This window comes from Talpa occidentalis, unplaced genomic scaffold, assembly GCF_014898055.3.
Source record: "Talpa occidentalis isolate TD23 unplaced genomic scaffold, MPIMG_talOcc4v2.1 talOcc4.4, whole genome shotgun sequence".
In the NCBI taxonomy this organism is placed as follows: domain Eukaryota; kingdom Metazoa; phylum Chordata; class Mammalia; order Eulipotyphla; family Talpidae; genus Talpa; species Talpa occidentalis.
In genome coordinates, this window is record NW_023604295.1 from 30,788,276 (window position 1) to 30,800,386 (window position 12,111).

The 12,111-nt window shown below is 44.4% G+C and overlaps 1 protein-coding gene across 4 annotated transcripts in view; it reads right to left on the bottom strand.

The window, feature by feature from the left end:
- The window catches only part of ABCC5 (ATP binding cassette subfamily C member 5), a 79,883-nt gene that overhangs the window by 36,745 nt on the left and 31,027 nt on the right, over nt 1-12,111 (bottom strand). For all 4 annotated transcript variants that reach the window (XM_054700408.1, XM_037525184.2, XM_054700406.1 and 1 more), the window contains exons 10-15: nt 11,863-11,970; nt 9,210-9,566; nt 5,699-5,770; nt 3,473-3,597; nt 3,276-3,348; nt 835-1,038 (exon numbers count right to left, since the gene is read on the bottom strand). In XM_054700408.1, the coding sequence (XP_054556383.1) occupies nt 835-1,038; nt 3,276-3,348; nt 3,473-3,597; nt 5,699-5,770; nt 9,210-9,566; nt 11,863-11,970 (939 nt within the window). The remainder of the gene's footprint in view (nt 1-834; nt 1,039-3,275; nt 3,349-3,472; nt 3,598-5,698; nt 5,771-9,209; nt 9,567-11,862; nt 11,971-12,111) is intronic.

Genomic DNA, 12,111 nt, shown 5'->3' on the forward strand with positions numbered 1-12,111 from the left:
GTCAGGAACCACACCTGCAATATCTTCAAGGTGTGCCTATACCTTAGTCCAGTGGGTCACATCTGTAGGCAATTCTCCCAGAGTCATCTGGCAATATCTGGGGACCTTTTGGGTAGCTATAATTGGGGGGAGGGGTACTAATGCCATCCATCTAGCAGAAGCCAGGGATGCATAAACAGCGCCCCCCACTCCACATAACAAAGAGCTATCTGGCCCCAAACGTCAACAGTCCCAAGACTGAGAACCCGTGCTTTAGTTTACTACAATGTAGTTCAGAGAGCAGTGCCTCCAGCTTTGGATATAAATCTGCTGACAGAGCCACCAAGCCTTGCCTTAAACTTCACATCCTTTCACTATATTCAAAATTACACATCATTAAAGACTTTCTGTGGTAGAATGGGGAGTTAGCCCCTCAAACTTGAGGACATATGCCAAGCAGATGGCAGCATCCTTGAGCTGCTCTCCGAAGAGGCTGCTTGTCACAAAATGACAGAGGGAGAAGAGCTTGTTTTCCCGAAACAGTTCCCACTTACATATAGATCTTAACACAATGTTTTCCAAACTATCTCAGACCCCCAACTCCACTCCACCCGCCTCCTCTCAGGCTTTGTATGCACTGATTTATACACTGAATCCAACATGCTTCCAGGATCTCTGTTCAGATGGCCACCTGGTATACTGGTACAAGATTTACTGGTACAATGGGCCAGAGGGATTTTTGCTGAAATGAATACTCGTGACTCCAGGAACCTCGAGAGGCCCCATGAAGTTACCTCAACCACCCCCACCTCCCTACTGCCTGAAGTGGGCATCTCGGGGAAGAAAGCACCATACCTGTAACTGGTGGGTGACAAACAGAACTGTTTTGGACTTGAGGTGCTTCTGGATAGCACTGCTGAAGATGTGGTTGCCCACATGGGCATCTAAGGCACTGAGGGGGTCATCCAAGATGTAGATGTCCCGGTCACTGTACAAGGCTCGCGCAAGGCTGATTCTTTGGCGCTGCCCACCACTCAGGTTGGCTCCTCGCTCACCAATCTGCAGGAACACAGAAAGCACAGTTAAGACTCCAGCTCAATTCTGAAACTGAGTTTAGTGGTCACGCCAGTCACCTCTTGATTCTCTTCCATCCAAACCAGTTTCTTCTCTTGAATCCCCCACCTAGAGGAAAGGTTATTCTGTTCCTCATGGAACCACATCAGATCTGGGGGAGTCGGTGCCGAGGCCTCCTCCTCTCTCACAACCATCTGGTTACCATCATGCCTACATCTGGCCTTGCTACTCCACCCTGCAGCCCATCCCAATTCATTCTCCCTGGGCAGAAAGGTCTTTCCAAATCAGAAAGCTGGTCACATCCCACCCTTCTCTTCAAGAATCCCTAAAGAATAGACTAAAGAATAGATTATCCTTTGCCCCCTGGCTCCCCAGCAGCTCTCGGCTGCCACTGGGTATCCCTCGTCTATATGCTAAGCCATTTAAAACTGTGTATATTATAAACACACACAACTACTGCTGTTGTCATGCCTTCTCTGTATTTTATTTGCTCAGTTCTGCATCTCCAGTGTGAAAACTCCCCCACCTACTCCTCTACTAATATCGAACAGAAAGGGGACTCGCTCATCAGTTTATATGGTACTTATTTGGGTGTCTCACCCTCTCAACTGTAAGGTTTTTAAGGGCGCAGATTATTGCCCTATTCCTTATAATTCCAGAGCCCAGCATTTTCGGCACACATAGCTGGCATCAACATGCACCTGATAACAGTGACTAAATGAACAGAAGAAATAAATCAATTGTCAAATATCAAAACACTATACTAAAGTCTTGTCCTTAAAGAAACACACAATTAATTCAGTGGTTTTCAATTCTGAGTATGTATCAGAATGACTGCTGAGTTTGTTCACAGATTGTTGGGTCCCATGCTTAGAGTTTCTGATTCAATAGGTCTGGCATGGGGCCTAGAAACTTGCATTTTTGATAAGTTCCCAGGTAAAGCAGAAGCTATTGAATTCTGCTGATCTGAAGCCACTGAGAACTAGTGAACTAATGAAACCATTCACCAAATCTGGACCGAGGTGTTTTTTTTTTGTAAATAGTGTTGCTATGTACAAAGGTGCGGATAGATATTTTCATGACAAATTTTTCACATTATTTGGATAGGCAACTAATAGCAGTATGATACTTCTCTAAAGAAGAAATTTGAATGGCCTATAGGCATATGAAAAATTTTGCAATTTCACTTATTATAAGAGAAATGTAAATTAAAACCATACTGAGATACCACCTCACTCCTGTGGGAATGGCTTATATAAAAGACAATGGAATTAACAAATATTGGTAAGGTTGTGGTGAAAAAGAAACTCTCATTCACCATTGGTGGGAATGCAAACTGGTACAGCACCTGTGGAAAATGTTAGGGAGATGTCTCAAGAAAATAAAAATGGACCGAGGTTTTAACTGAAGTCAGCTGAGTAAAAGTGACCCAGAGACTTCTGGAGCAGCTGTTGGGAGCTCATCATCAACACTGAACAGCAGAAGCACAGAGTTCCAAAGATGCCTCTGGAAACTGCTCCAGAGAGCCAAAGAGGACTTGTGCTAAAGCCACTTTCTTTTTTTTTTTTTTTAAAGATTTATTTATTTATGCATACAAGAACTGGGGTATAGGTCAGAGGTGTGGGGGTGAGAGGTTTCACCAAAGACAGTGGGGAACAGAACAGGCAGATCAACCAAAGTACACTGCCGAGGGGAGCAACGGGTGAGTCAGGAGAGGTCTGCTGCGCCATGTGGGCAGCTCCCGGACTGGGGATCTAACTCATGCTACAGTGGCTGCGGACAGTTTCATAGGTTGTGTCTTAACCCTTTGTGCCACCAGGGAGGCCTTAAAGCCACTTTCTTTCTTGGAAAAGGGCTCTCTACAGACTGTATCCAGTAAGGAAGTTGGCAGAGAGGGGAAATTCAATATGCACATGCTTGTCTTACAGTTTTAAAAATGAAAAGTGTTGAAAATATTAAATTGGAACCAATTGTGGGACTTGCTCAAAAACAACAGGATATGTGAAATATTTATATACTTCAAGCAGATAATGTGGTCACCTGTGCCCTAATGAAAAATGCTTTCCTAATATAAAATCCTAGTGAAAGCAAAATTTCCTTTGTGGTTCTTCTCCCATACATTTAGGATGCACTCCTAGGAGATGGCTTGGGTACAGCCCTGCCACCCCATATTCCAGAATCCTCTCTGCTAAACACATAGTCCCTTCAGGGACAGGCTATACCTCAGTCAGGTCACTGTTGGGAAGAATGGCCAGGTCAGGCCTCAGGCAGCAGCTGTTCAGCACAGAGTTGTATCTGAAGGACACAAAGAGACCGAGCATCAGTGCTTGGGTTGGAGCAAAAGGGGCTGTTGAGTCAGGCTGCCTTGCGTCTCACATGGCCACGATGGAAAGCATGACAGAAACCAAACATTTCTTGCCTTTCTTCATCAAATTCCTTCCCAAAGAGGATGTTATCTCTCAGAGTGGCATTGAGGATCCAAGCCTGCTGGGCCACATAAGCGAAGGTTCCATTGACTGCAATGCTGCCCTCTAGAAGTGTCATCTAGGAGACAGATAACCTCCAATGGCATCACAACTCACAACCATTACCCTATGCCAACACAACTCCCCACAGTCCACATGGAGTTGAAAGTCTCTGCAATTTCCCTGGATGCGTTTTGGACCCAAATTCAGACCCTCTTTGTTCATGGAGAGCGACAGCAGCAAAGAAAATCAAAGTTCTCCTTGCTTATGTGTTATGGGAGCCCAATGTCATCCATGACATGAATGAACAAATACCTCATTTAGCAACCCATAGGCTACTTGATATCCTCTCTTGCTAATTGCAAACTGCTTTAATTAAAGGAAGTACATGTGGAAGGCTCTTTCAGGATCCCCTGAGGAGGATACTGGAAGGGCTTTGTGTTAGTCCCTGCCTCAAGATGAGGGCAGACCAGCTCATCTCCAGAATTAATCCAGGCTGCCTCCTGTAAAGTGAGGACCAAAGGCTGGGGGTGGGGATGGGAAGGGGGTAGAGCACAGGGGTGGGGTGGGATAGAAATCCAGGTTAGACATCAACTAGTATTATAAAGCATCTATACAGTGAGGATGGAGATGTCCTCCAATGTGAAGAGAGTGCATGATGAGATTCAAGTTGTGTTTTCAGTCAGAGTGACAGATAGGAATTGATTGATTCATTTTACCCTTTTTCATGGTTCCTTTTGGGAGCAAAAGTTGGCCTCTGTCTCAGTTAGAGATGCTACAGCTTCTGTTAACCAATCTGTGTAGGACTTGCACATGCAAGCATGTCCGGTCAAACACTGTAACACAGTGTACACACACAGTGCACCCGCCCTAGACCATAATACAACAGTACACACCTTACTAGTACTACCCACAGACTGGTAAGTTCTCTGAATACCCTCAAATGTGCACAGAAACCCGCAGAGGGTCTCTCTGCTGCTGTACAGGCACCCATGCTCCAGACCAGCAACAGAGTTAAACTCCAGAGAAGCCGACCTGACCAGCAGCACCAGCCTCCGGGTCTGATAGAGGGCTGTCAGGATTTGATCCAGAAGCTAAGGCCCACTCAGTTTTCAACCCAACCATGGCCTACCCTTTACAAAGGCACATCTTGCTGGATTGCCCAGTAGCACTTAGAAACTGACCTCGTCTTTGTTTCCCCCACTTCATGCCCCCTCTGTATCTCATCATGGTTCATTCAATCTGACTGAATATTAGAAATTACTTTGAGGTGTTTGGTTTTTCACAAAGGCCAGCAGTTGGGCCACTGAAGAGTCTCATAAAGCAGAAGTAGGGGGAGACGCCCCTCAATCATCTGAACGCAGACTACCGTGGGTACCACCACTCCACTAAGTGACAGTGATGCTGCTGAACAAGTGTTGCTACAAAACACCCTCCACTTGTTTCAATTTCCTCAACATAGATAAATGATCCAGAGAATCCTGTCCATCTGGAGGTCAGAATAAGCTCAACCACCTAATCAAGTTTAAAAGCAGGTGGGAATATTACGGCGGTGCTTTTTCTTCTGATGATTTGGTTCTAAAATAGTAAAAGGTAGTTTGTTTTAGCTAGATGATGCTAAATGCTGACAGCCCTCTGCTGGCCCTTCTGTGTGCCAGTCATTTGCTGCCTGTGCTATGCTTGTGTGTCACAAGGCCTTGCTCCCTACGAGCCCATGAATTCCTGCAGTGCATAATTTTGTCAAGTGCTTCTAGATCAAGTCTTGACAGCTCTCTCTCTGACAAGGAGGCTGCTAGTGCTGAGCAGCTCTGCGTCTTCAGTGGTTTTTTTTGCACTGGGGGTGTCTGTCCAACTCTTATCTCTGACATTTCCCAACAGGCATATCTATGGCACTCGATAAACACACGATGAACACAAGAAAGCATAAGAAACAAATGATTTCACTGGGCATCAATCAGTCTTTAGTCAGGTGTCCACTGAGACCCTTTCTGGACTCTGCTGTTGCTGGGGATGTGGAGGTGGCGGGTGGAAGGTGAGGGGCTTGATTAGACCAAGAGTTCATTTTGTTTGCCCTTTCCCAACTCTCTTCAGGAAATAAGTTCATTTTTCCTGAGATTCTTGCTAAGCAGAGTCCAGAAAAAGAAGTAGAAAAAAAGCCAAGGACAGTAACAAAATCTTACCTGGCCTAAAATGGCTGAAATGAGAGAGGTTTTTCCACTTCCTACGCTGCCACAGATTCCAACCAGTTTCCCCTGGACAAAACACAGAGCAGAGGAAGGTTAGTCAGGTCGTACGGAGGACACAGCTCGAGGGACTCATGATCTCTTTGCAGAAAACACCACCTTAACTATTGTCCATTAATACGGGCACTGTGATCCTGACACCCACGAGTCACTTGCCTCTGTCTTCTCCCTTGTCAACCACCTACTTCACAGGGTTTCTGTGGGGATGCACTGAGGAACAGATGTGTAAGCCTTTTGGAAAAGTAAATATGCCATACGCCTTTAAGTGTCCCACATCACTTTATTTTTTTAAAGATTTGTTTATTTATGCATACAAGAACCAGGGCACAGGCCAGAGGTGTGGGGGGTGGGGGGGGGTGAGAGGACTCACCAGAGACAGAGTGGGGAGCAGAACAGGCACAGATCTACTGAAATACACTGCTGAGGGGAGCAGCGGGCGAGAAAGGAGAGGTCTGCTGCACCATGTGGGTAGCTCCCTGGCCAGCCAGGGATCGAAATCATGCTGCATAGGCTGCGAATAGCTTCACAGCACTGTGCTTATCCCTCTGTGCCACCAGAGAGGCCCCCATATCACTTTAGAATGACCTGGTTCCTTTCCTACCTTGGTGGTAATCCATGTTTTGAGATTATTTCTTTTTGTGTGTAGCTGTTTTTGAAAGAGAGAGCAGGACTCTTGATTATTATTTTATCATGATTGTGTTCCTGAGGTCTAATTATTTTCAATAAAAACTATGTGCACTGTTGGTTCTGTTTTTCTACAACACATTTCCAAGAATGTGACGCATAGCTATACCAGCAATCCCACATGAAAGTAGAAAATCAAGCCTGTGATTAACTGTGTCCTCAAGCAAAACAATGAATTCTCAATAGGCGGTGTTAAAAAGTTCTCAAGAACAGACAGATGATTTTCAAAGGCTCATATTAAAATGGGTGTTTAGCAACCCTGCATTGGCTCAAGGCTCTCAGGGAAGGCAGGCAGGAAGCGTGGTGGTGATGACAGAGCACAGATTCTGGAGGCAGATGGGTCACTGCACTTGCCAATTGTGTGATCTTGGCTTTGTTCCTTATACCAATATTGTGTCTCTCACTGGGCTTGAGTTACGTGAGGGAAGCAGTTATCCTTGGAGAATCAAATGCACTGGCTGGTACGTAATGAAAGTACATTGGACAAAGTTTTTGATATTGTTCCGGAGTTCAAAAGATTACAGCCTGGTGTTGAGGGGAAGATGAGTCACGGGTTCACACTGCACAGGCTGGCTAGGTTTATGCAGAGAAAAACGTTTGAGGTAAACAGTGACTAAAGGGGATAACAGCGAAATCAGTGCCCAGGGCACAGGTTTTGGCAAACATTAACTTCTCTCCCCTTCTCTGAGGAAAGGGATGAGGGAGAATCTTTGCATCTCTCCTCAAATCATGTGAATGTGGGCTCTAACAGTCAGAGTGAGGATCCAAAGATGGGATTAGAAGAGCAAATTTCAGCTGAATCTGAGGAATAATCCTCAATGGAGCAGATCAGTAATGTAAGACAGCTAGCTGCCTCAGTTGTCAAGATAATGTGATCTGTTGTTAAGAGTTAAGAGAAGTCAAAATTGACTTGAGTGTCTGATGATCAATGACCAACTACACCAGTTCTTTCAAGTAGTCTCCTAAGGACCAGCTTCCCCTCTTGTTCATAGCTTTCAAGAGCTGAGAGTTCCAGTTCTCTCTTCAGTCTAGCTCTGGGTCTGTGTAACAGTCCTCTCCTCAGCTCGTTTTGATATACATCCACTGGAACCTACTACTCCCTACTTCCAGTTATGTAGGTCAAAACCTTTCTTACCACCTCCATCATCATCTTTGGTTCAAGATATCTTTCTCTCTCTCCTGGGTTAACAATTCTTGCTTGCATCCTTATTTTCTTATACACTTTTCTAAACCCAAAAGCTAGAATGATTCTCTTTATACATAGAATGATCACATTGCTTTTCTGATCCAACCCCTTCAATGGCTTCTCTTCCCACTCGGGAGAAAGTCAAGGTCATCAGACTCTGACCCCCCAACAGCCTCCCTCTTATGCTTACTCTGCTCCAGAATAGGCACCCCGCAGACTCTGGGTTGCTGGGTTGCTGTTCCTTCTGCCAGGAATGTTCCAGAACAGCAACTCAGGTATCCAGGTACCACCTCCTTCAGCACTTTGCTCACAGACAACTGTTTAAATGAAGCTTTCCCATAGGCAACTTATTTGAATTGCAATTGCTCATGGCTCCCCACCCCACACTCTATCTTTGTAACTTTTTTTATCTCCATCTGATAATATATTTTACTTGTCCATCTTTGCCCAAGTATGTTCCAAGAAGAATATAAGTTCCAAGAAGGCAGGGATTCTTTATCTGTTTGATTTTTTTGCTGCTATATCCCCAGTCTTACAACAACAGTGTCTGCTACAGAGCTGGCACTCAAAAGGTGGCTGTTGAATGAACTGACCTACTGTTCATCCTTGGAACGACATAGTTTGAATTCAGTGGGTCTACTTATCCTCAGATTTTTTTCAACTTTTCCGCTTCCCGCTACTCCTCAGCCTACTCAACAGGAAGACAATGAGGATGAAGACGTTTATGATGATCCACTTAAGATTTTCATTTTTTTTAGCTTACTTTATAAGAACCAGTTTATACTACATACAGCATGTGTTAATTGACAGTGTTATCAGTAAGGCTTCTAGTCAGCAGCAGGTTATTTTAAGTTTTGGCCTTTTGGAGGGTCAAAGGTTATATGTGGATTTTTGACTGCATGGATATCAGTGCTTCTAACCCCCATATTGCTCAAGAATCAACCGTATAAAGCATCTGGGATTCTCTGGATGCTTCAGTCCTCAACACGGTGCCAGTTCCCTGTCATATTATTTATCTTAAGAGCCTTGAATTTGTATTTTCTGTTCCAGCCACTCCCTAGTGGAGGGTGTCTGAGAGCCTCCAGTCCTGTGCTACCTGGGCTATGACATCATCTACCATAATGGTCCTTTACTTACATCAAAAATAAACAATTACAATAGAACCAATGATAACAGCAGCACTGAGAGGCCCTATTAAGAGGTATGTTCTGTGCTATGCACTGGGTAATGATAACGGGAGGCTCACACAGAGACACAATACCTGGGAAGAATTTTTACAGCTTGCATACAATTAGGATAACCAGAAATCTATTCAGGGCAAACTCCGCTTGAGCGTTCCATCTCCTAGCTTGTACAAAGAGCATCTCATGAGACCAACAGTTATTCATTTGTACTGTTTAAGGCCCAAATATTCCTTTCAGAGGTGGAGCTGGCTCAGATTTAATCTTTGGCTCAAAAAATCTCTCTTAGTCTCAAAGTACTTTGCTACAAGGGATAGTAGCTGCCTACTCTTGTCAGAGTGGACATGAAGTAGACAGATGGGGTGCAGGTGGGAGCGGGGGGAGACAGAAGGGTTACCTCTCCAATTTCCAAGTCGATGTTGTACAGTGTCCTCTGCAAGCGGAGGCTCCCCAAGTGGATGTGCTTGCCCTCCTCTTCCTCGGGGCTGGGCCGCTCTTCACTGTCCAGGAGGAGGTGGCCCTTCTGCTCTGCCAGCACCTCCTGATGCTCAGTGTGCTGCAGCTGCCTTGCCTTCTCTTTCTTGCCCCTGGCAGCCCTCTTGTCTTTTTTCATTTTGGGGGTCAGCTTGGGCGAATTCTGGATACTGGAGTGGGAGGAGTCCCATGCCAAGGTGGCATTTTTCACCTCTATCGTGATGTGAGGACTGGCTGGTTTTTTCTTTATCATGTGAACCTCTTCCATTAGAAACAAACTCTGATAGGAGTTGTGAGAGAGGTGCAAAGATGAGACACTGGATCAAGACCAGGGAGACAAGCCTAGGGCGCACACTCACGTAGCAAAACACATCAGGCTATACAGTGGAAGGAAGCTGAAGGGCAAAAGGTAGCTCATTAGTGTAGCCCAGCCTCAGGTCCATGGAGAGGTCATGGGAGTGTGGGGACACCCTCAGGGGGGACAGAGCCTTGTCCATGGCCCAATATTCTACCCTACTGATTAGGTGCTAAACTGCCTTTTCCTAGTCTAGTGTGACCAAAGGACATTTAACTAACCTGCAAGCAACCTTCTCACCCCCAAGTTGCTGAGTCATGGGCAGTAAAACGCAAACAGTAAAACCAAAGGACAGGCCTCTTCTACTACACAGATCTTTATCATTCTATTTCCCTTACAGACCATTCCTGCAGAACCTACAGCCTGTGCATGTCCCCACCCACACGGAGCACATGTCTAAATGTGCTTCTTCAAAGTCCTGCCTTAGAAACATGAGAATTCAAAACTACTAAAGGAACAGACTCACAAAAGGTGAAGGGTGCCTCCCCCTCCCGGAAACATGCTCAGGAAGAGAACAAGATTCTTCCTCCTCATTCCCAGAATCCCTCCTAGTTATGTTAGGGAAGAAAAATGGAATGCTTGAAAGGGTGGTGCTTCTGAAATTAGACCTGCAACACTGGTGGTAATAAATCACAGCCCAGGTCTTAATATGTTCATGACTTTCAACCTACTTCTGACAACTTTCTTCAGCCAGTGATTTTCTCTACAGAATGTTATCTCAGTTGGATTTCCAATGTGATAAAAGACATTTTTTAATAAAAAAATTAACATTAGAAAGTATTAGAGGACTTCGCTTACTGAGAAACTCCAACTCTTCGCTTAGTTACTATAAACTCCAATATTTTAAAGGCTGTTGGTGCAAGTAAGTGTGACATACAGTCAAGCCCAAGAGCAGGCCCTTTCTCCTGAACCCTAAACTTAGAAGTTCTAACTTCTAAACTTCTAAGTTTAGCCATGGGGAAGAAAATAGAAAAGGGCTTAGGTCATGTAACAGCTGTGGGTGATTTTGTTCCTCTTATTAACTCTAAGGCTTCCTGAACAGAAGAAGGAGCTACCTGCCGATACAAGTCCTCATTAGTAAGTGAAGAGACAAGAGCTCTCAAGAAACAAGAGGAGAACAAATCTATACTGCAAGTCCTTAGCCCTTCATCCAAAATGCCACAAAGTCTGTTCATACTAACTGCAACAGGGGGACAAACATATAGTCAAAACATTTGATTTCTTCCATGACTGCATACTGTGAGTTCAGCAAGATACAGCTCTGGTTACAATCAAACTGCTTCTTTCCATTTAGCTCTGCTCTTGGCCTTGTAGCAGCCAGGCCTGGATGAGAGAGGGCATAGGGCTGGGGAAGCACTCTTGGCTTTCTCGACCAAAAGAAAATTCACCTGGTTAACTAAACAAGTAGAATATACATAAATTTTATAAGCAAATAAATCTCCATTCTTCTTAAGAGGAAAATCCAATTTGTTTTCTCCCAAACATCTAAGGTGATATTTATCTTGCAAACATTGGGTTTCAAGCTTAAACTTAAGTCACCAGCACTGCTTCTGTACTGTTCTCACTGGCCAAGAAGGATTAGCGCACAGGAGCTACCTGGTATGAAGAAGTGTGAAGGCATTCCCGCCCACTCAACTGCTGCTCCTTTTTTGGGTAAACATTGACCACTTTCAAATATCTATCTCCCTTATAATCCCCCAACTACAGCTCCCTCTTATATCACATGTTTGTGTTATTCTGTAGACACAGAATAATAGTCAAGGTATGACCCAATTAACCACTTGCAAGAGAAAACTCACTTAACTGTGATTCTCAACATGATCTAGTTTTAGAACTATTCCCACATCATTCATTCCTAGTATCATGAGTGGCAACCTCAGAGCAAGATAAAGAAATTATGGAAAATGGCTTAGCATGTGGACCAATCAAAATGATACCATTATGGTAGTAGTAGATGGTAGTTCAAGGTGGGAAAAGCTGACAGTCACCTGACACTTCCGATCTTCTAGGTAAGCCATTGACAAAGGGCAAAAATCTATATTTATTTGAAAAGATAACTAGTCTCAACCCTTAACTCAATTTCCTACACTGTTGCTGCCTTTCATGCCCAAGGTGAATAAAAGCCAAAGCATCCAGCCTTGTGTGGCTCATTAGAATAAAAGTAGCAGTTAGTTTACCAGCCACAACTCCTGACATGGAGGCAGGGAGCCAAGCCACTTACCTTAAATCTGTCAACAGCAACTGATGCTTCAGAGAGGGATTTTACTGAGAACGGTGTTACTTTCAAAGCAAAAGTCATGGAGTTGAAGACAGTTACCACTGTGAAAGCCTAAGAATTGGAAAAGAGGAGAAACTGAGCCTGGTTGAGTTATGCACCTAAAATAACAGGACATTGTCAATTTTCTTTCAGGTTTAAGGAAAGTTGAAAATGTTGGTATGAGCCAGATACATTTTTCTGAAGGTAAAGTTT